General features: G+C 37.3%; 1 protein-coding gene across 2 annotated transcripts in view; it reads right to left on the bottom strand.

Annotated features, from left to right (window-relative positions):
- Klp10A (kinesin-like protein 10A) overlaps window positions 1–25333 on the bottom strand; it is a 63414-nt gene that overhangs the window by 7582 nt on the left and 30499 nt on the right. For both annotated transcript variants that reach the window (XM_074143121.1, XM_074143120.1), the window contains 10 exons: window positions 23029–23068; window positions 21922–22089; window positions 20933–21089; window positions 20436–20539; window positions 19207–19369; window positions 18744–18990; window positions 18266–18408; window positions 8609–8775; window positions 4310–4464; window positions 3109–3291 (listed from right to left, as the gene is read on the bottom strand). In XM_074143121.1, coding sequence (XP_073999222.1) covers window positions 3109–3291; window positions 4310–4464; window positions 8609–8775; window positions 18266–18408; window positions 18744–18990; window positions 19207–19369; window positions 20436–20539; window positions 20933–21089; window positions 21922–22089; window positions 23029–23068 — 1527 coding nt within the window. The remainder of the gene's footprint in view (window positions 1–3108; window positions 3292–4309; window positions 4465–8608; window positions 8776–18265; window positions 18409–18743; window positions 18991–19206; window positions 19370–20435; window positions 20540–20932; window positions 21090–21921; window positions 22090–23028; window positions 23069–25333) is intronic.

Genomic DNA, 25333 nt, shown 5'->3' on the forward strand with positions numbered 1-25333 from the left:
TTGATGAGAAGTTGTCTACCGCCAAAATTGGGATAAATACTACCTGGTCGAGTTATATTGTGAAGAATGAAGTGCCACTATCGGCTAAGTATACTGTCTTTGAGGCTGTATCGCGGGCAGTTATATGTTATGGTGCACAGGTGTGGGGTTTCAATCAGGTGGAGCAAGTAGAGAAACTCCAGAGGTTTTTCTTAAAAAAGCTATTCGGGCTCCCAACATTTACACCCAATTACATGCTATATTTGGAGACTGGCCGTAAGCCTATGTTTTTGTATACTTTGCAGTTGCACCTTAAATACATTTTAAAAATTCTAAATTTGCCAGAACATCGTTTGCCACGGAGTATGGCACTAAAGTGTATGGAGAAAAAAGTTTACTGGTACAAAGAATGGCTCGCCCAGGCTGACAAGTACGATCTGTCTATTGGCGGTGCAGTAGGTGTCAACTATGAAGAGTTTGCGGGAAGTCTGGTCAGGCATGTTGAGGCAGCTTATCGTCGAGGTTGGCTGGAGTTGGCGTCTCGCTCGCAGCACCACTCTCTGTATAGTAAATTATTGTACAGTGAAGGTCGACAGACATATTTGTCTGATGACAACAAGCTCTACTTCATGAGAGTGGTGTTTCGTGCGCGATGTCAGCTGTTGAGTTTAAAGCATAAGCCGTTCGGAGATGCTGCCGATGAACTGTGCACATTCTGTAATTTGCGAGAGCGAGAGGATGGGTACCACTTCTTGGGAGTGCGCCCTATCCTGAGAGAGTACAGACTGAGATGGTTTGGGAGAGTGCGGTGCTCTGAAGGGGAAGTGGTCGAACGGCGGAAACTGGTACGCAGTATTTCAGTTTGTGACCAGGGCGGCGGTATATAGGAAATTTTTAATTGATAATGAATAAGGAAATTAGTTAAGTTCATTTTTTAGTTATTTAGAGTTTAATACCCCAGAAAAGGTTTATTATAAATTTGGTGTGTTTATTAATTGATTGGATTTTAATTTTCATTTTGTACATTAGTTTTCTTTTTTCATGTGCTTTAATGGAGTTAATTTAGTTTATCTTTGGTTAATAATAATAATAATAATAATAATAATAATAATAACAACAATAATAATAATGATAAGTAAGGAGAGCATTTTAGGTTTGTATGTATGTTATTGGCTAACTTGACAGACGGACAGATTGTCCATTGTCCTATAAGTGTTATTTTTTTGTATTATTATATTTTTAATGTACCTATATTTAATAAAACACTATTCTATTCTATTATAGAAAATTAGTTAGCATCATTTTATAATAAAACGACGCACTTATTACGTTCAAGAACCGCCCAGACCCTTGCATAAAAGTTTTTTTTAACGTATAAAAAACGTTGCAAAAGTGACAGGTCAACCTACACATATTGATGGTTGTAAATAAATTGGTAGCTTATAGCAGAAAATAGAAAAACCGTACTAGCTACTTACTTAGCCAGGAACATTTATTATTTACAATATTTTGTGGTTATCTACTTAAATGTGAACTTACTAGAGAAGTTTTCAATCTATATAGTTTGCATTTCACAATTCGTAAATGCTGACCAAGGAGACCTGTACCTTACTGACTGATAAATAGCTATTCACAAAATGACCAAACATTACTTCCCAGATTTTTGAAACATTGTGTGCATTGACCGCGAGATTGTCTATAATTAACAGATTCAGAAAGACTGTCTTTTTTCAGGCTCAGCGCCAGGCGAAGATAGTTAGTTCAAATACGTTATTAAATGAAGAGATCATCATTAAGCATATTTTTTTGAGAACCAAATAAGAAGTATTACGAATTAGCTGACGCACGGTGCAACGACCTTTGATAAATGAAAAATTATTTTTTTCTGCTATTAACTTGACAATATTAAGTAGTGATGAATACCAATGACTAGATGAGGGTTCACTAACGTGACGTCACAGCATTGAGTAATGCTCAATAATATTGCTATTTGTTTATAATACTGGCGGTACTATTGTAGATAAAAGTCGAAATTTTTTTCTCCCAAAAAGTACTTTCTCCGAAAAATTGTACTTTCTCTTACTACTAATACGATTGTTGCCGCTATAAAGTACATATTTCTTGAACCTTTTAATTTTTTTAAATGTCATTTTCGTAAATTTCATTTTAGCTATTAATTTTACCTTGGATTCCAAACATAAATGAAAAAGTTTCAATCAATATGTGTTTAAAATTTTAGGTTTATATATTACATATTATATGTTATATAAATAAATCTCTGTTAATTTTTCTTTTTCCATAAATGAAAAACATTAGATTTTGCAATAACTGCATAGAAACTATTTGATTCATACTTTTTTTTTCACACAGTAAAATTTTGTCAAATCTCTAAAAATTTATGTCTGTTAATTCATTGAAGTGTAATTTGTTTCTTTTTTATTAAATGTTTTTTTATATACTTTCGTATAAGGCGCCACGGTAGCCGAGCGGTTAGAGGCGAGACCTGTAAAGCTAATATGTATTGTGGTACTGGGTTCGATTCCCGGTCTTAGGCCTTGGATTTTATTTAATGGTTAATGAAAGAAATTTACATTAAAGTACGTTTGCACTAGTTGCTTCCGTCCACGACACCAAATTGGTAATAGTTGGACGTAAAGCCCGCCTGACAAAATAGGTAATTACTTTACTTTATATTTTCGTATAATTTCTCTACTTTTGAATGTTATAATTACAGATTTCTTAAACATTATTTTAATTTGAAAATCAGATGTGGAAAATATTATTTTATTTGTTTAATTCTGTACAGGATAAAATGTTAATTTTATTTTGTAAACGAGGCTCCTTCGTTGTTACGGCTTCACTGCTGCAATATCTCGCATTAGTTGTGAGAAAAAAATAAAAGTAAATGTTCCTAATTCCATGACAATCATTCAAATCGTCTTAAAGTGTGCACTAAGAACTAGGTGGACAAAATTCATTTTTGTATTTTAGTTGGTGCGTGTGATACAATAAGATCCAAATATGAATTTAGTTTATTTAAAAATGAGTTTTAAATCCTTTTTTTAAAGCAACAGTATTTAGGTAAAGGTTAAGTAAATGTTTTACTTAGCCACCAAAAATTGGACTTACGTTTAGTGATCTTAAGGCAGCAAGATCATCATGGTTTAAATCATCGTCGTGCCCATCCCGATGTTCATCATTGCTACCTTCTTGTAGCAAATCAGTCGCCGCTAATTCCTTAACACGATCCGCGTATCGTAGAGTGTTTAGCGAATGTTCACATGAACTCATTCCTGGACTAACCATTGCTATCTAAAAAATAAGATTTCAAATAATAATAATGAAGTTCTATAATCTAAAATGTAGTCTTTTTTATATGATTCTGAAATATGGATAACCTTGGCCAAAAATGTCAAGTACTCTAAAACTGCAATTGCTTAAATTAACAATTAACCACTATTTTAAAATATTAAATATAAAGTGCACGCTCCATGTAAGTGGTAGGTATAACATTTCCAGGTAAGATTTAACGATATTCATTACAGGATGGCAGACAGCACACTTTTTCATTATCATGCACTTGTGAAGCAATCAAACGTAAACCAAATCCCCTAAAAATATTTTTACTCGAAAAATGTTTGAATAAGAAAAATTATAGGATTGTGTGGCCTGTTAGTATCTCAAGTTTAGAGAAAAGCGGTAGAGTCGCTTTCCACGTAATTAAAAAAAAATCTATTCTTTAAAATAGCTACTTCTGTTACACTATTTTCATCAAAAATTGTGTTCTATCAAAGCTATAAATTTATATTCATATTATATAGCTAATAGAAGCGTGCATTGTAGATAGATGATTGATGTTAAACTTCCCTTTGAATTTCTTGAAACATCCTTTACCCTGAGAAAATATTTAAAATTAAAGTGGTAAATATTCACACGGTATTTAGTACACGAAGTTAAAAGAAAAAGTGAAAAATCCATTAAGAAAGGAAGCACTACCGAATAACTCATTTCCTGGAAGGTTAAAATCTTACTATAAACAACAACAGTACCCCACGGAATATCAAGTCGAACAAATTGGAAAAAATGAAGCTCTGGTGCTGCACTTTTGGCTAAGCTTGTTTATAATAATTCCGAAGTTGTTAATAAACAAATATTAAGACTTTTCAGCAATACACTAATTAATGTTGACTGAAAAAAATATAAAAGAAACTATAAATAATTATAATACTTAAATCTTGTTATAAGTATTATAATTATATTAATGTTAGTCGTATTATGTATTATAAGTATTACAGACTTAAATCGTAAATAATACTAAAAACATACACACCATGCAAGTCTTAGTGTTTTCACAAATAAAAGAGTCCCGTAGTACTAGCGTTAGTTTACTCGCTCTGAAGGGTAAATGAGCTCCTTTCCTGCCAAGAGCTCGAATACATTCCTTTAGAGCTAGCAGTGACTTGTTGATTTCAGCCCCCTCCATTCCTAATTAAGTCAGAATAATTATTTTTTTTAAATTATAAAATTCTCTCTTATTTATACAATTATTATTTATTCTTTATTTTACACAAAAAAGGAAAAAGTATGAGGTGCGCACAAGTTGAAAGACCTCCTAATTTTATTATTGGCAAACTAGTATACATCGAAAGTTAGTTCTGACAAAAATGGATAACGCTAGGCTATTATTATTATTTCTTTAATGACTTAAGGCGCGTCAACATCTGAGGTTATTGGCGCTTTTTCAGTGCACTGCCGGCCTCCAGGCACTGTTCTCTCGTTACAGACAACACTGTCCAGTGATGGACAGTGAGCTGTAAGAAGTTCCTAGGAAGAGAAAATATAAGGGTCAGCAGCTGGATTCGAACCCGGGACCTCCGTGTGGGAATTCAATTTATTATATTTTATTCAATTTAAAGCGCGTCAACATCTGTGGTTATTGGTGCCCGGAGCTTTTTTCAGTACACTGCCAGCTTCCAGCAGAGTTCTTCCGCTACAGACAACACAGTCCATTACTGGATCCAGTAATGGACAGTGAGATGTAAGAATCTCCTAGGAAGAGAAAATCTAGGGGTCAGCAGCTGGACATTATTATTATTATCGTGACCAGGAATTAAAATGCGTTTTGGGCAGAAACAGAGCACGCCGAGAAAGATACTAAGACACATCGAGAGTCCATTGAGTGGAAGAGAACAACGTTCGGCGAGATCAATCCCTTCCTCCTTCAGTTCCTCACAAGGCACGGCTTCGTTACGTTTGGGGAATGGAAAAGGTGGTTAACCTGACAGCCGTTCCACTACATCAGCTCATCTCGCGGATCCCGCTGCATCGATGCAATAGAACTCCTCAAAAGAATGTTACGTTTCTCATTCAGGTATAACGTTGTGATTAAGAGGGATTTGTTAGATATCTATTAAATACTTTAATGATAAATAGAACTCCTCAAAAGAATGTAACGTTTCTCTCCCAGGTATAACGTTGTGATTAAGAGGGATTTGTTAGATATCCCACTGTTTCAAATAAATCAATCTTGCAAACAAAGGTGCATGAGATTTTCTGCCGCCAAACATATTTTATGCCATTATAAATCTTCATTGACTTATTTCAATTTTAAAATAAACGTTTATAAGGCCTATAGTTTAGTAAGCCAGTTACATACATGATGCAGCCAAATGATAAGTTAATTAGATAAAAAAAGGATACATAATGGGTACGTGTAAAAAATTTTTACTAAGTCGGTAAGGTATATTTTTTAACAATGTTTCCTGTGAAGAAAAGGTGTGAAAGTTCAAAACAGTTTTTACAGACATTGTTTGCGACAAAACAAAACATCACTGAAAAGATATTCATTTAAAAAATGAACATAACTCAGGAAGATAAAAACTGTTCAACAGAAGCGAATATTTATGATTGCAGTACTTTAATGGAAAAGAACTATTTGAAAATGAAAAATTTAAAACAATTTTTAGAGTTCTTCATTAACTTCAAAAGTGATCAGATTCAAAAAGTTTTATCAGATGTTTCATAGCGAGACAGAAATCAATGCCGTGTCAGAGAAGTTAGCTGGCAAGTTAAGACGTTTCATTATTAGATTTGATATGATCTGCACGTATCCAATACACTTGCGACGTCACTAATAAACAAAAACTTAAGGAAAATCAAATCACAGATTATACTGGAGGTTTGCATCGATGCCTTCCATAATTTAAGAGTATTCTATGAAACACCAATTCTTATTTAGGATAAATTCTAGGAACCGAAACTTTGTATACATTAAAAACACTTGAAATGAAATCTCACACTTGAAATGAAACATGCGTGTTTCTACGAAGAAAACACTTCTTGAATACAATAAAAGAAAAGGGTAAGAATAATTATTTTAACAATATAAGGTCAAAACTTAATAAGAACTATCGATGCGATGGATTGGAGCTAATTAAACGTGAATTGAAAGAAGAATGTTTTAATTAACTATCAGTATTAAATTGGCCCACCAATCTTTTAAGGACCTTGGCAACACTTCTAACCACTCATTTCTGTCTTGATTCTTCATCTATTTATACCCAGGTTTCAGATCAGCTTGTAGGACATCCAGCCATCGCAAGCGCTGCTTTCCCTTCTTCTTCTATCTCCCGGCGTCCCGTGCAACAACTTCCTGGGAATCTTGGAACCAGGCGTTCATTCTACAAAGCCACCAATCTAAGGCAAACTTGTTTTAAATATGCTACCAGATTTGATTTGCCGTACAATTCTCAAAGTTCATTGCTTGTCATCTTCCAGGAATCCTTCACTTTCACCGCTCCAAATATCTTATGGAGGATTTTCCACTCCCAGATGTTAAGAATCCATTTTTCACTTCGGTCAGAACCACGCCTCAAAGAAGGCACCTTCAATTTTGATGACATCAAGTGAGATTGCAGTTAAAGGGCTTACAGTTTGGAAAAAATTAAACATGAGTAAAGGTGACAATATCTATTTTTCAAGTGAATCAAGGTCTAAGAAAGCGCTTTATGTGAAATTTACAGGATTTTTAAGAGAGAATGAAGAAATTCTGGAGCCGCTTACTCATAGGGGATGAAAGGTATAAACGTCTGGATTGGGTTTTTTCTGTGACCTAGGTCTTTTGCCTTAGGATAATCGCCTTGAATAAATAAACGTCTTGATTGGACAAAGGGGAACCTTCCTTGTCATCAAGGTGATTCCAGTGAAATATAAAGAAATCAATAGGCCAGGATAAAAATCTCAAAGAGTTATCCTAAGAGACTGCGCAGAGGCTGTATCTCCCAGAGATTTAGAAAAAAAAAAAAACCTCAAGAAGGAACTTATCACATATACTGATTCTGATATATTATTAGAAAAAAACTGTTGATAGTAAACGATTAAATTTGTATGTAAACCTTTTCAAGGGTGGGAGAATGTTGAACACTCAACTTATTTAATTTAAAAACACAGTTGTATGGCATAAAAAAATAAAAGTATATGTATTATAAATATAAATAAATTTACAGTTGAATTACAAAAGAGAAAAACTTGTAATACCTTTTTTTAAGAGAACAAGTTAGTTTGGTAATTATTTTAAGATATGTTCGTGAATATCAGTGATTTGAATTAGCAAAGAATTTATGTTAAATTTCGTTTTATATTAGGAAAAACTGCAAAAGAAACTCATGAAGCATTGAAAGAAGGTAAATTGTCAATTGAAGATGATGGAATGTTCAGAAAATCATTCGCAGAAGTTAACGTGGAAACATGCTTTTGCCCGTAAATGGATAATTTTACAGGGATTTACTAAGGCGTGCGCGAAATCAAATTTGCCGATTATGTAATTAAATGTGGGCTAACAACTCATTTGACTAGCATTACGATCACGCAACACTCACACATTACTTATTCTGTGCGAATTTTTTGCCTCTAGCATCTACATGGCCACTTCCTTCTTACCCTCCCATGATTTAACGCAGGGTGACTTTCTTTTAATTTCTTAAGCTGAAGATGCGGATGAAAGAGCGAAGATATGATTCGCTAGAGAAGTTCCAAGGAATAGGATGGGTAAACAAAAATAAATAACTTCGGAGGTGCAATCTCGCTGTGATAGATGTAGAAGTTGATAGAGGCAGTAATTGTTATTTTTTATGTATGTTTTTAATGAAATATATTCCAAGAAATTTTGAATCGCGCCTCGTACTAAGACCAATGGTCTCTCTAGCGGCAGCTACACAACCTCAGTGCAGGGTACAACAGAATATATAAAGAGGGAGCCACCGCCTCCGGTTAGACAGTGGTAAGCAATGTACAGATCACACACGCAAGCCCAATTTAGGATGAGGGGCGCCCCCGTGTAGCTCAACGCCTAGTGTTAGAAATTTTGCTCTTGCCACCTTTGCAAAAACAGTAATTTGGAGAGGATTACATGCATTTACAAAGAATTCATCGTATATTTTTTGCACTAACATCTGTAGCCAGCGAAAAAATAAAAATAAAATGGACATTACAACTCGTACGCACCTAGGATGTACAATTTAAATTATTTTTTGGTTCTAATTAATACACAAGAAATCCTTTGTGATAACAGTTACAACAAAAATCTAATACAGTTTGCCTTATGTTTAATAAAACTCATTTTATAACTCACTTGTGACTCGGTTGGCCGAGGATGTGTCAGCACCTCTTTCATTGCCAGCTAAATCAATTAAAGAAAACTTGCCGAAAATTTTCTGTAGTCCAGCCGTTCGAAGAGTGATTTGAAAGACTGCATGTGACCTCGAAGAGTTGGAATTCGCTGACGTTTGACCAGAAGTTCTAATGTGAAAATAAAATAAGATCAGGTGTGAAACACTCACACAACTTTCAGTTACTTGTAATTATTATTATAACACTTCCAAATTTACTTAAAAATAAACGTAAAAATGTAAACACCACACAAATGTAGATGGTAGGGTTATAGTTCATAAGTTTCTAGCTAAAAGTTATAATTTGGGTTTTTTAACTAGTCATCCCTCAGTCATCTTCTCTCCCTTGAACTTGTTAAGTCAATTAAACTTAAAACCGAACAATTAAAATAGAACTCCTTTTACTTTGTTTTTCTACCCACATTATGAGCAGTTGTTTTTATGATTTTATGAAAGATCTCCTCATTTGCGTCTTTGCACAGCTTTGCCACAAGTCTCAATCAATGCTTCAATAATTAACCTTAATTATTATTAACCTCAATAGTCCAAAAATTAGTTTCCTGAAATTGTCATGCTCTCTCCACAGCCGTTGCTTAAGAGTCGTTCTACCTAGATAGATCGTGCAGATGGTTACACCTAGGGTAGGTTCTGAACCAATGAATGGAGTAGCTGTATCATTCTTGGACAGTAGGTTGGTAACATTTCTGCTGATACCAGTATGTCCCATCACCATTCATGATTAACATTGTTGCACCGGAAAAGCCGCATCAGGAACTTCTTGCTTTCCCAAACAAGTAAGCTGCCAATCAATTCTTTACTGGTTGAACGAAAGATTAGATCTACCTGAACTTTAAGGCCGTTTCTTAGTTTTCTCTCAAGATATGTTAAATTAATCTCGCAAACTTCTGAATCTACTGAAGACACCATGCAATCGCTAGTGTAACTGGGCACTAGAATTAGTTGCTAGGTTTATGAGCACAGCTGGGTTTTATTGGAAGAAAAGTATTTTATTGAATTTCGAGCATTCTGAGTTGGGACTTGCTGGAATACAGACGAGGATTGAGAGTTTGTAGAAAAGCCAAGTTTCCCTCTTGCTGACCTGCGACTTTTCTTGTCTGCGGCCCATGCGGCGTATGTATGTTTATTCATGTACCAAATATTTTGTTAAGTAAATCCGTTAAGTAAATTCATCAGACTTATTGTTATCATAGCTTTGTTCTAGTAGTTTAGTTGTCCTATCTATCTGTGAGTGTATGTACGTGTGTGTGAGTGTGTGCTTGAGTGTGTGTAAGTGGCTCTCTATAGAAGTGTAGTTCGTACGAGGTAGCGGCTGGCCTACATTGGTGTCAGGTGTGGGGTATAGTCGGAAACCCGTAACGTTTCCCCGTCCTTAGTATTAGTGCTCTGGAATTATGGAAGAGGTGAAGGCACTAAAGGAGGAGGTAGACAGGTTGAAAGAGGAGGTGCGCGGGATGAACTCCCAAAGGGAAGCAGCAAGCTTATCCTCTAATGAAGGGGGGGTTAAGCGAGATCTTTCCCTTCAATCTTTAATCATGCCTTGGAGTGGGGACATATCAGATAGGCCTATTGACCAATTTCTGCAAAATTTTTCCTTAGTGGCCGAAAGAGGCGGGTGGTCAGAGGCGGATAAAATTATGATATGTCGTCTTAAACTAAAAGGGGCTGCAGCAGATTGTGTGGCTTGTCGACCGGAGCTATTGCTACCCACGGCGACATTTGTGGATATGGTTGATGTGATTAGAACTCGCTTTGTGGGGGAGGCTACGCCTGAGCAAAAGCTGTTGGAGCTTAACTCTCTTGAACAACTGTCGGGTGAAGATGCGCGTCAGTTTGCAGATCGGTGTCGGCAAGTCGGGGAGAAAACATTGCCTATCTCGGCATCAGTAGCGGAAGCAGGGTGGGCTAGGGCTCAGCTTGAAAGAATTCTTATGGCTGCCTATATAAAAGGGCTCAAAGGAGAACCAAGCCGACAACTACAATACGATCCCCCGAAAACGTTTCACGAAGCGGTGGCACGGGCTTCGCGTATTGAGCAAGTGAGGGTGAAGTCAACCTCTCCACGGGAAATCTGGGCTGTGCAAGGAAGTTCCGGTCTAGAAGGGAAGACAACAGTGGAGCCCCAACGATCAGGGAGCATGTGCTTTCGTTGTGGGAGACCGGGACATTTTGCAAAGTCATGTGATCTGAGAAGGAGGAAGAGCCTTGGGTGGGGTAACCAACGCAGTGAGGCTGCTCCCTCAAAAAGGGAGACAGCCTGTTTTGTTTGTGGCCAAATGGGACACTATGCGCGAGATTGCGCTCGACGAGCTACCTTAGCAAAAGTCAGGACTTGTTATGAGGGAACAGGCCCGCACCCAAAAGCGGAGGGCTCGACCGATGGCCCGACGTCGAATGCCCGTTAAAACCGAGGGCCCCTGCCCTGGTGCCAAGTGTAGCAACGGGGAAGTCTAAGGGTTTAACAATACCTGTGTTTACAGGAAAGAGTCGGTTGGACTTACTTGTTGACAGCGGGTCAGAAATTTCCATTTTAAAACAAGCAATTCCTGGAGTGGTAGTCAAGCAGTCCCGTATTAAAGCAACAGGAGTTACGGGGAGTTCGGTACCCATTAGAGGTGAACAGGAACTGGAGTTCTTTGTAGAGGGGAGCCGGGTGAACCACACCTTTGTGATCGCTGCGGTAGCCACTCGCGGGGATGGTCTCATGGGTTGGGACCTAATGAGGAAACTAGGGTTGGTTGTAGACGCTGGCCGAGGTCAGGTCGCAATTAAACCCAGAAACCCGTCAGTAGCACTGGTGGAGAATGGCTGCAAGGAGAAAGCAGTGTCCTATGGGACGGACAATCAGGAGAACAGGGAAAGGCACCCTAACAGGTCTCGGGAAGGCAGTGCAAGCGAGATCGGCGTGAAGGTAGCACGCTGTCAGAAGATACCAGGTCACAGCGAATGCTTAGTGGAGGGGAAGATAGCCCGTGACCTGGAAGGGGACATTCTTTTAGAACCCCTGATGCCGATTGAAGGGGGCTTGAGGATAGCGAGGAGTTTAAACCGGGCTGAAGGCCGCCGGGTTTGGGTGAAAGTGATAAACCTAACGGAGTCAGAAGTGAATGTTGGGAAGGGTCAGTGGGTAGCAACAGCGGAGAGGGTGGACTTAGGAAGCGAATCGTCTCACTCGAAGGTGGTAGGTGCCGTGGGTCAGGAAGTGGTCCCAGAGGGAGAAGTGGAAGTCGAATGTATTGGGAAGTTAAGCCACTTGGCCGAGGGTGATCGCGGTAAATTGATGAAAGTGCTACGAATGTATCTACAAGTCTTTGTGGAGCCAGGGCCAGAAGGGTGCAAGTTACCTGTGTATCATAGAATTAAGACAACAGAGGAAGGCCCCGTTATCAAGCGTCCCTACCGGGTACCCTATAATCAGAGACCAATTGTAGAAGAACATCTCCGCGAAATGCTAGATAAGGGGGTAATTGCACCTTCAAGCAGCCCATGGTCCGCCCCGATCGTGTTAGTTCCAAAGAAGAGTAGGGATGGCACGTGTAAGTACCGTTTCTGTACTGATTTTAGAGGGCTTAATAAAATCACGAAAGTAGACCCCTATCCTTTACCACTGATAACGGAAACGTTGGAGAACTTGGGTAGAAGTCGGTACTTTTCCACTATCGATTTGGCCAGTGGGTACCACCAAATCCCCATCCACCCAGAGGATTGCGAAAAAACCGCTTTTTCAACTATAGGGGGCCATTTTGAGTACAAACGGATGGCTTTTGGTCTGGTTAATGCGCCGGCTACGTTTCAACGATTAATGGACCAATTATTGTCGGAAATCAAAGGGGAGGAGTGCCTGGTTTACATGGATGATATAATTATCTACAGTCCTACTCTCGAAGAACATTGCCGACGATTAAGTAATGTACTACATCGCTTGGAGCGTGCGGGGTTGAAAGCAAATCTTGGGAAGTGTGCTTTTGCACAGCGAGAGGTGCAGTACTTGGGGCATATTGTATCTTCGGAAGGCGTAAAGCCAGATCCGAACAAATTGGTCGCCATCAACTCGTATCCCGCCCCAAACTCTGCGAAAGAAGTAAAGAGTTTCTTGGGTCTTGCGGGGTATTACCGCCGCTTCATAAAGGGGTTTGCTGACCTTGCGCAACCACTTACCTCGTTACTAAAGAAAGATGTGGCATTCACTTGGGGCAAGGAGGAACAGTCTGCGTTCGAGTCTTTGAAGGGTGCACTGTGTTCATCATCAGTGTTAGTATACCCAGATTTTCGGGACAGTTTTATATTAGCGACCGACGCTTCGGGGATAGCGCTAGGAGCAGTACTCTCCCAAATGTGTGCGGGGCAAGAAAGACCAGTGGCTTATGCTAGCCGTCAACTAACACCGGCTGAGCAAAAGTATTCCACCACTGAAAGAGAATTGCTAGCAGTGGTCTGGGCCACAACCCAATTCCGTTGCTATCTTTTAGGTCGGAAATTTAAACTCGTCACAGACCATGCTGCTTTGAAATGGATGCTAAGCCTGAAAGACCCCTCCGCGAAATTGACACGTTGGTCCCTAAGATTGTCCGAATTCGTGTATGATGTGGAACATAGACCAGGGATTAAACACCTTAACGCTGACGGGTTAAGTCGAAGGGTCGCTTCAGCTTCCAAGCCAGAGTTGTTCGGTGAAGTGCAGTGGGCCACGGGGAAAAGCGACCAGTTCGGGCAAGAGCAGTCTAAAGATCGCTGGTGTAGCCAAACCAGGAAGTCCTGGCCGGAGAAAACCTATGTTCACGAATCCGGGCTCTTGTACTGGACGGATGGTAAAGCCCAGGAAGACCAGTGGCGAATAATGGTACCAGCTAAACAGAGAATTCGTGTAATCAAAGCCCATCATGACACCCCCTGGTCCGGCCATCCCGGTATAGAGAGGACGTTAACTCGTATTAAAGAAAACTTTTTTTGGCCCGAGATGGCCAGAGATGTGGAACTGTACGTCAAGAGCTGCCAGTCGTGTAATGAACGTAAAACACCGAGTGGATTAGCAGTACCATTGGGCCGGGTAAATGAAGCCACTTATCCTTTCGAGCTGGTCTCCCTCGACGTGGTGGAGTGCCCGCTAAGTAGTAGGGGAAACCGCTACCTCCTTACTATGGTTGACCATTTCACAAGGTATGCAGAGGTTATCCCCATGAGGACGCAAACGGCTGAAGAGACTGCTCGGGCATTTGTTCATAATATTATTTTAAGACATGGGGCCCCTCGTCAGGTTCTGACCGATAGAGGTACGAATTTCCTGTCCAATTTGTTTAAAGCTGTCTGCCACTTGCTGCACATAAAGAAACTGCAGACCACCGCCTACCATCCCCAGAGCAATGGGATAGTGGAGCGTATGCATCGGACACTAATTGACTCTCTTTCCCACTTTGTTCGAAAGGACGGCCGGAATTGGGATCGATGGGTGCCATTTGTTGTGATGGCGTACCGCTCTACTGTGCATTCGTCAACAGGGTTTACTCCTCACTATTTGTTATATGGGCGAGACTTTGAAATGCCATTTGATTTTCCGTATACTTGGCAGCAACGGGCGGCGTCAGTGGAGGACTATGTGATGCAGTTAAAAGAGAGGCTCTCTGCGGCGTATGCCCAGGCCAAAGGGAGTGAGGCTAAAGCCCGAGAGTCGTGGACCCGTTTCTATGACGCGGGGAAGAAGGACCGGGTATTTCGCGTAGGCGACAAAGTGTATTTATTGGAACCGGCCGTACCACAAGGTCAGGCGAAAAAATTTTATAAACCGTGGACCGGGCCACATGAGATAAGTGCACAACTTCCTCCCTGTGACTATGAATTGGCTCTGAATACAGGGGGTCGATATGTGGTACATGCCAACCGCCTCAAACCTGCCTATCAGGCCAGAGAGGACCATGGTAGTGGGCAAGCAAATGTAGAGGCTCACCCCTCAAGGGTTGCAGAGGAACCAACCACCTCAGGTAGTAATTCCCCGGCGGATAATGAACAAGGGTGGTGGGAAGACTTGAGTGAAACCCCTCCCAGAGTCTCCCTAGCACCATCCACACCGGGTGAGGCGGTAGAAGAGGGGGAAGAAGACGCCCCCGAAAGTTCCGAATCTACGTTGGCAGAGGGAGATTCATCGTGGCATCCTACCTCCGGGGAGTGGGATCCAACAGAAAACCCAAGGTCTCCTTATTTGTTACGTGGGCAGGAGAGCGAGCAGGAATCTAACTCCATTCCTAGGGAGGTTAGGATCAATCTGCGGCCGAGGCATCGTCGAGAGTGCATGGAGGATGAATAACGGCGAACTACCAGATTCGGTTCTCATACCTACTGATTGACGGCAAAACTATTGGAATATAAGCTTATGAAACAAAACCAAAGTATTAGTATTGATAACTCGGGCTCAGATGAGCAGTATATGGATGGGCGTGTGCGGCGGTGGGGATGTGGACGGAGAAATGGCCGTGGGAAAATGAGAGGATCTACAGAGTAAGCTCAAAATGGATGTTCCACAAGCTGAATACCAGCAAAGAGAGATTTTGGTAGGCCAACTCAGAAATCCAGTCAGCCATCTAAGAGCGGAGTATCTTTGAGCAGGGGAGATCATATGGCTGAAGATTGCCTTACGTAAGCCACAAACATAGGCAATGAGATCGTCGAGGCACTAGGAAGAAAGAAACTCACCCTGAAAACCTTACCCGAAGGGAGGATTAGCATTGGAAGCTGTGCGGGAAAAATGGTAGGGCAAGAGGAGCCCTCGGAGCGATAGCTTTCCAGATGTTAGAGTTCGAGAAGTGGCAATATCCTCGCCAATGGGATACACCTACATCGCATCAACTGCGAAGAGAGCTACCAGGAAGATTCCAGGTTCAGCTGCCCATGTGGAGGGGCACTAGGAGTGAACCAGAAGCTGCGGAGTCAACTACCTCCCCTGAGCTTGAAAAGTGGAGTCCACTTTTCTTCAAAGGGGGGGATAATGTAACTGGGCACTAGAATTAGTTGCTAGGTTTATGAGCACAGCTGGGTTTTATTGGAAGAAAAGTATTTTATTGAATTTCGAGCATTCTGAGTTGGGACTTGCTGGAATACAGACGAGGATTGAGAGTTTGTAGAAAAGCCAAGTTTCCCTCTTGCTGACCTGCGACTTTTCTTGTCTGCGGCCCATGCGGCGTATGTATGTTTATTCATGTACCAAATATTTTGTTAAGTAAATCCGTTAAGTAAATTCATCAGACTTATTGTTATCATAGCTTTGTTCTAGTAGTTTAGTTGTCCTATCTATCTGTGAGTGTATGTACGTGTGTGTGAGTGTGTGCTTGAGTGTGTGTAAGTGGCTCTCTATAGAAGTGTAGTTCGTACGAGGTAGCGGCTGGCCTACACAAGATATGTTAAATTAATCTCGCAAACTTCTGAATCTACTGAAGACACCATGCAATCGCTTGTTCAATCAATATGAAGTAATTATTCAATTCAAATCTATCAATAAATTGCTTCAAGTCTACAATTTTCTTTTTTTTATGGGACGCCGACTAGACGGCAGTAACACCAATGGAATTATTTTCGTCCATTTTAAAGGAGGAGCCTAACTTTTCAGAGGGACAATCCAGTGCAAAAAGAGTGAAAATAGAAAATTTTCATTTATTTGTCCAGAATAATTACAAACGGTATTTATTTCAATTTTCTTTAAATTCCCTTGCATAATATTGCTTAAAAGTAATAAGAAAATATCCATCCATAAAAATAATATAACCAATGAAAATACTATAACTAATATTTACATTAATATTAGTTTTGCAAATTATTTTTATGTGCAAGGGTGTAAATAATAAGTTTATTTATTTGTTTTGGTTACACTAGGGTTCCATTACATGAAAGTAATTAACGATAAATTAATTAATTAAGTAGTTTAGTAAGTATTAAGAAGCTTACTTAAGTAGTAAGACTGAAGAATTTTACAATCTAAAGTAAAACATTTATTGAATCAATTTGAGTATGCAAGTTCTATCCATTTACCTATCGAGTTAACATGGTTCCCTATTATGATCGCCAAAGCTCAAAATATCACATATTCACGAAATTATACCAAACAGCTTTTGAACCGTTACTTAGAAGTTCACTTTTGTAACCTAAAGAATTACGGGTGTAGAACAGCTATAGTGATAGAAATGGCTTATACGTGAACCGGGTTCCAAAGGACATTTACTCTTGTATTAAATGAACATGTAAACAGAAATTTTTATAGAGAATATGAAAAGAAAAAGAAAAAAAACCGATTCAGGGAAAACCAAAATCAGTGTGGATTTCCCTCGCTGCAACTCACATTATTATGATAACTAAGAAGAAACTAAGATAATTTAATGAAAAGGTACACTAAATGAGAGTCCCTTTAAAATAAAGGCAATGGAGGTGTCCTGTATTTCTTTTTGGACGAGATGCAGCATGTTAACGTGCGTTGCTTAAAAAAAAAAGTTCCTTCAACTGAACTCTTAAAATATAGTGACTTCCGAAGGAAAATTGTGCAAGGAAACTGTATGATAATAGGCTAACCATAGAAACGTTTTTAAACGATAGCTAATTATGATTTATTTTAATAATAAAATTAAATTAATAATTTAAAAATGATGTATTTTATCGAAAACTCTGCACAAAAGAATGGAACTGTTGAAAGTGAGAGAATGTAACGTTCATTGAGCAATATAAGTTTGTATATGCGCTGTTAGTATAATCTTCATTATAAGTAACACAAATAACATAATGTATTTGAGGTCATTTATAGGGATTTGAAAAACATTGCATTATATATTTTCTGTCTACATTGTACTTAATGTTTCATAAAAGTCTCAAATGTAACAATTATGCGGAATAATTGAGTATTTCTTTGTCTACTTTTTCAAGTAGTGCTCAATGCCACCTTTAGGTGACATGCTTTTAATTTTGTTTATAATATAAATTAATTCATATCGACTTAGGTGCAATCTAGAGATCCTAATTAGCAAAGAATTAGGAAACAATAGAATAGCAAGTTTTAATGTCGAAACAATATACAGTTAATAAATCAATGGCAGCACAATTTCATCCCCCCCCCCCAGAACCCTCTAAAAAAAATTACAGAAGTAATATTTCAAATAAAAGTGTCACACCACCCCAATGTGTATATTGTGCATACAAAGTTTAAAGATAATAATATTTTAGAATTGTTTTTGAAAAAAAATTACTACATAAAATAAAAAAAAAGCTGATTAGTAAAGTGGCACTTCTAGTTGGTTGATTCTGAAACCTTATTGGTATACCAACCTTGCGCCTTTTACAAAAATATTAAGTTATGTTGATCAAATAACATACTCCAGTTTGTAAAAAGCAGTTTTACTGAGGACTTCAAAACGAGTATTTTTGCACAAATGCAAGTAAGAAAGTAAAAATCAAACTCATTGGAGAAATCACCGAAAAACTGAAAAAACTATTCAATAAGATCGACAACACTTGGATTTTGACAAAAACCTTAATATCTGATTACCTAACCGGAATATCAAGTTAGAACTTCTTTCGTTAGCAACACTTGATCGTACGAGTACAGAGTGAAAATAATAGAATGTCGGTCTTACCTTGAAGTATTACCCGCCTGAATCAATGCCAGTACTTCTTCTACGCTGTTCACTATTTTTTCCGTTAAGCCTACTATCTGAACCTGTTGTTTTCCATCTTCTAAAACTCGTAGCTTAGCTTTATCGGCCAGAAGATCGAATACCTATAACGGCAAAAACTATTATAAAAATTATAAATTATGATTTACTAACCCCTCAGCACATATTAGTCTAAACGTCAACTCGTGTCTTTTGCAATAATAACACCTCCAAAAGTAGTTAAAACACCCTTAACCGTACGTACAAAAGTACCAAACACTGACGACGTTTGGTCAGAAAAGCAATAACTGACTTCAGTTCCCTACAACATTCTAATATATAACCACGTACTACCGCATCTGGTTTCAAAATAAATGATTTTTTGTCATAATATTTTACATGCAAATCTATTAAGATTAAAAATACCAAAATTAAATCTTTTATTTTCTATAATACTTACTTTTCCCGTATAAATTTCAAAGAAACTTGCTGAAACTGTTAGTTTTTGTGATTTATACTGCGGTGAATGTAATAAATGGAATACATCTTTTGCCACCATTGCATATATTCCTTTTTTACAATCTTGAGTTTTCCCAAAAAATATTCCGCCCATTGTATGGGTTTTACCACTGCCAGTTTGACCGTAAGCGAAACAGGTTGCCATACCACCTTCGAATAAGGTGTTCACTAGAGGTTTAGCTGTGAACCTAAAAAAATAAAAACGTGTGACACACATGACCTTCTCTTATCTCAGGTTCTTCAATATTATAATTTTTATTAAATGATAGTTGACTTCACTAAGGATTACTGTAGTAAATTAATTTTTGGAAAAAGATTGTGAAGTGTGTTGGTAAATATCTCTTCTTAAAAACTAAATAAATAAATACATATATGAAATTAGAGAATCAGAAACTGAAACTTACTTATACACTAGTTCATTGGAACAGTGCTCATTGAATGCATAGTCAAATCGAAACTGTTGGTTCTCTAAATATTTTGTAAGATCGACTTTATTCTTTGGCTCGTGCACTATGATTGAATCCTTTCTTGGCACCGTGATAACATCTATCTCTTTTTTCGATATTTCTGAAATAAAATACACATTGTAATACTATTTTTTGCAACTTTACATTGGATTTAAACTTATAAAACCTTCTGAAAATAAAATAATAAAACAAACAATAACAAATAATAAAATATAATAAGGAAGGGATTAGCTATGCGGTTAACGAATTGGATTCTCACGCGGAGGACCCGGGTTCAAATCCAGCTGTTGACCCTTAGATTTTCTAGGAGCTTCTTACAGCACACTGTCCCGGTGATGGACAGTTGAGATTGTAGAAAATTTTTTTTCTAAATATTTAGCTATGAGTGAGGATGAGGCTGGGCAGTTCATCAAAAGGTGAAATTAGTCATTTGGAGCGTGCAATTGGCAGAGGACAAGTTTAATCCTCCTCAAATTGATAGTACTAGTTATTAAAATTTATGCGACACATTTTTTTTTTATTGTAATAGCGTAGTTGTACAATTAATCGAAGCTTATTTATATGCATGTTTATCTTAAGATGCGGCTCAACTAAATCAAAGGTACTTAGCGATTGTATCTACTTGGACAATGGCTTCAACATAACGGTTTATTAGATTGTTTTTAAAACACATTAAAATATACTTCATATTTTTTTTCAGATCCTGTGTTAGCAATACAGGGAGCTGTTTAAGCTCCCTTGCCCAATTAAATGGCATACCTGTATTGTCTACCAAATCTAATTGTTTCAAATAACACATTTTAGAGAGATAATAACGTATTATTTTCAAATTAGCCAGCCAAAAAATAATTATTATTATTATTACTATAAATAATATATAATACAAATAATAAAACTTGTCTAAGAGCTTAATCATAAAATAAATTAATAATGTAAAAATTAAAAAAATATAAATAAATAAATAAAAATAGAGCGCGCTCTAGATTATGGTCAACTGTGCGCCCCCACCACTTATCAATTGCTGCTAAGACCAAGTAAAGCTTTAAAAAAAAAAATTAATCACAACTGTAATAACCGAAGCAAAAGAAAGACGTGTTAAAGTTTTCACACCCAATTTGTTCAGAAGTAATTTCAGTAATTTGTTTGGACAGAAAAATAAAATTTACCTTTTTTGTTCAGTGGCCTCTTTCTAACACAGACAGTAATCTGATGGCACTCCACAATATCTGATTCCTTGAGTGGTCGAATGTCCAGAGCAGCTTGGTATTCCCTGAAGATAAAACAAAATACTGATTACTTCATAGTTTTACTTTGAAACTTCAATCAAAGATCATCTTAGCCGCTTTTTTTTTCTTTTTTTTTGTGCGGGCACTTTAGAGAAAAAATCCGTTAGTTGTTCGAAATTAATCAAACTTGAATTCTGCTTTGCGTTTAAACAAAATGCGTTTACTCATATCATTACTAACGGTTATTATTCACATATAAGTACAAAGAAAGAAAGCTTGAAAATATAGTTTATAAACTCCTTTACTTAATACAACAATTAGTATGTATATTTAATGCAACAATAATCCGTCAGGTGGTCAATTAATCCTTCTTAATTTGGCCGATAGAATGTACCACATGTACCAAAATTGCAACCAGAAATGTAGGACAATGATACCTTATCATCGCTAAAAATTCCCAACGCGGATTGCCAGGATCTATGTTCATCAGCGCTTCCTTTTCCTCCTTTTTCTCAGCTTGTTTCTGTCGCCTCTCCTCTCTATTTTTCTTTAATTTTTCTACTTCTTTAACTACGTTTCCTCGTCTTCGAGACACTAAAATACGTATGTAATACATTAATACAGACGAAAGCACTTGGAATGATAAAATACAGTCCCTCAGACTAATATTAGAGGAATATGTATGATTTTCGCACGGTCCAAGGACTAAAGATGGGGCCAATACAAAGGAGAATTGATGGTAATTGATATTTCAGTAAGCGTAAGAAAGCTAACCATAGTCTATCAAGTTAATTGCAATTAAATTCTGTGAGGTTGAGAACACTAAGTTGGGATAAATAACTTGCTCATAAATAAAGAATTTATTCATTTATTACTGCTGCTTAAGGTGCCAACTAAAAAACAAATGAGATTCTGCGCATTGAGAAGACGAAACATGCATTCATTAAAGTAAGGAATGTTTTACACAACTACATCTAAGCTTTGGTATCGAAACAAGTATATAGGAATAAATCTATATCAAAAGAAAAATGATAAATATCTTCTTCTGGATTATTGAGCAAAAATATACGAAGTTAGACGTACTATTATCACCATATGCTCCGAATATCCTGATTCACCACGTTCCTAATGAAGCCATTCTTCACAAGATGAAAAAGAAGTTGAGAGAGCTTTGACATGAAAAAAAATGAAGTGCCAGCCATATAATGAGTTATGAAAAATATTAGTTTGTCAAACCAAAAAGGAAAACTGATGGATAATATCATGTTTTACCCAGGAGTCTTTACCTATACTTCTGAGAATATTAAACATGCAGTAATGGTTTCTTATTGAGTCGGTGCCATAATAGATTCAGCTAGGATAATTAGGAGGAAAGTAATTTAAAAGTCAAGAAATTGTCTGAAATGAATATATTTTAAAAACTTACCAGCATCTGTTGTTGCTAGTGGATGCGACATCCTAGGCACCTGGGTGGTGGTCTGCAGATTTGGCGGTGGCATGTCCTCAACTACACGTGAACTGGCACTACTTGGCTGGCTACCAAAACCATTAGAATTGCCCAAGTTGGGAGTTCCTTTAATGCTATTGCCCTTAACTGTTAATAAGTAGCTTGTTAGTATTTTTATACTTACAAATACGAAGGAGCAGTAGGTGCAAAGACAGTGAAGAGGAAGAAGATAACAGCGTAATGCTTAGCGCACCTTGTGTCTGCACAACACATATGCTAAATATCTATATTATATACACAATTTCTTTGCACCAACTTGCACCACATCGTCACACAATAAAGTAGTTTTTGCAACTACTTGGGTTTATAGCGCCAGCACAGGCTAACTACGCACTAACTCATTCTTCACTTTACAGATGCCATTAGCAGTGATTTTTGAAAGGTTCATGCGGGCAATTTTTAAACGCGAGATAGAAAAAACAATTTCTTGCAAGGCTTATGCTGGGTTTTGTTACATAACCCACTACCAGTCAACATGACTGTAGAAGTGTTTGGCTTCTCTATCGCCGGTAGAATTAGAGTAAGCAAAACAAGGTAGATTTGGCATCCTTACTTCATTTGAAGACACGTACCCTTGAAATGCTCATTGTATTGCAGTCAAAACTAAAAGAATAAAAACAAAATTCTACCTATTATTTTAGGACGCCAATAAAATATTTAGAGATGATGTTTTGGCTAATATTAGGTACCTAATAACGCATTAATGTTAATTAATAGAACTTATGATAGGTCTTTTCAAATTCATTAATGGATAATCAAGTCATCTTGACTAAGTTTTCTGATATAAACGCATGCGTTCAACTGAACGCGCGCGTTTAATGTATGTATATACTACTAATTATACTGCATAATTGTTTTTTATAGCACGAGTTTGGAATCGCCCGATTAAAAAGGCCCAAGTGAATCTGAACCAGCTCTTAAAGAAGCTACAACAAATCATTAGATGGCAGAGAATTTTGTTACTTTAACTTTGAACTTTGTTTAAAAGCAATCGTTCATTAACAACTTAGATAATAACATACTTACTTTTAGAAGTCAACGGGCCTATTGATGCTCTGGATGTATGCTGCAAAAGTATATAGAACACTTAATAATCGAATTAAATGTAATTGAATTAATAATAATAAATAAGATCAGTCTGCCCTTAGGACGCTCTTTTTATCTTCTTAGGAACCTCTTGCAGTTCACTTTCTGGCATAGAAGAGAGAAAACACTTCTAGGAGGCGGCAGAGCTCTGAAAAAAGCTCCGGGCACAAATAACCTCATCGCTGATGCGTTTTACACAAAAAAAATAATAAATAAGAAGAGGCTCTAATCTAGTACCAGTTATACCCCAAAAATATTAGAGGCAGAAATCTTAAGCGGCAGAACAGCGTGGCAAAAAATACTGCTCGGAGATCCGGCACAATATATAAGGTGTCCCATAACATTAAGCCATATTATAAATATGACCAACAGCCAGTCCTTGAATACCTCTGGAATTTTTGTTTCAGTGAAAGCAGATTGTGTTCGCTGAACACGCGCTTGCAAATACTCCTCCAAATATGTTAATGAAAAGGAGGGTATAGTTGGCATTTCGGTTCCAGACATTGCTAATTTGTCCCGCGATTATATCGAGAAAGTTTTAAAAAAGAACACAGGTAAAGAGATAGCTTCCGTGTGAAGAGGAACTCTTAAGGGTAAAGCTTGAGCCACACCTTAGGTGTAGGCCTAGCGCCAAATTCCCTTGAAGAAGAATTACGAGTTTGGCCTAAAAAACAATGTGCCAAAATTGCAAAAGGCTATCAATTTTTCGTGTCTGCCGTATCTAAGACAAATGTTGAAAGCGTACGCTGGTGATAGACAATGACGCACTCTCACATTCTTGCATATTAAGGCATGCTGATAATATTCCTGCCAATGACTTGGATACTTCCTTTGTCAACAGGCAGCCAAGAACTCATAAAAATAAAAACTATAATAACAAAGCAAGAGAATGACTGAGAACACACCGGTAGTCAATTTTGCCCTTTGATTTTCTCTTCCTAGAAGCCTCTAAGCTCATTTGGTGATGGAAAGAGTTATGTGTAATGAATGAACGCGTCTCTGACTGGTAATAACCTAAGAAACGTGCCTGTTATTAAAATAACCTAAAGTAACACAGTGACACATAAAGTAATGATACAAATCCATAAATGATATCATAAAAGTAAACTATTACTTGAAGTAGGATAGTTCTTAAGATATTCAATTTAAATGTGATCAAATGAATTAATGATGGCTTAATAAGGAACTACTGCAATGAAGTTGATTTTTAAGCATAAAAGACAAAAAATTTAAGTCAGAATTTTTCTCTAAGATAGTCGAAATACAGGGAAAAAATATAAACAGATATTTCAACTAGCAGACTAAGAATTCCCCTCCTCAAAAAAAAAAAAAAAAAAAAAAAAAAAAAAAAAAAAAAAAAAAAAAAAAAGCTTAGACTTTTTGTTACACCTTTAATAATGGCATTCAAAATAATTTTTTTATTTTAGGCCGGATTTTTCTTGAAATTATGTCTGCCTCGATTTTCTTTTAACTTTGAAAGATAATCACGCCTTTATTTCTGTCACTTTTTGTTCACTTGTATTTGATTCCAAGATTTATAAGGGTGTGTAATTGATGACCTACAGAACACTAAAATTTTAATGTGTTTTATATCTGCGACAGAACCAACTTTATCCCAACCATCGAATACATCTGTTATATTAACCTAAACGTTCAAAGAAAATCCGTCATCTAAAACTGTCAAAACTGAATAAGAAAAAAGCACTCAGTACTTGTAGAACCCAAATATGAATCAAATCAGGCTAACAAAAAAGAATTACTAAAGTTCTTAAGGAGCAGGCATGTCAACCCACAGCGAATATCTTTGCGGCTATTCAACGTCATTAAGATAATCTTTACTTTATTACCTTATTTTTTGTAATTAATATCTTAATTTATAACAACATCCTAAACTATTGAAGTTCATGAAAATATGTATATATTTTATTTATCTATTTTTTCCCCCTTAATTATTGTTAGTTTTTTGGCGCATCAACTGCAAGCATTAATTGATTTTATTGTTACCCTTGGGAAGTCAATCAGTTTCTACGATTTTTTTTTATTTCGTTTTCTGTTTTAGCGGCCCACATAAATTCTTAATTTGACCCGACTGAGCTAAGTTTGACATGCTTACTATATAGATAAAAACAACAACGTGCTCATAACAATAAAAATAGACACATTACGCAATATTAATTATATTAACACATCAGGTAATATAAGTCTATACTCTTAATAAACATTTATTCACTTACATTTTAACATC

The sequence above is a fragment of the Rhodnius prolixus genome, unplaced genomic scaffold (genome assembly GCF_049639745.1).
Source record: "Rhodnius prolixus isolate KJV_2025 unplaced genomic scaffold, Rpr scaffold_12, whole genome shotgun sequence".
Taxonomy (NCBI): domain Eukaryota; kingdom Metazoa; phylum Arthropoda; class Insecta; order Hemiptera; family Reduviidae; genus Rhodnius; species Rhodnius prolixus.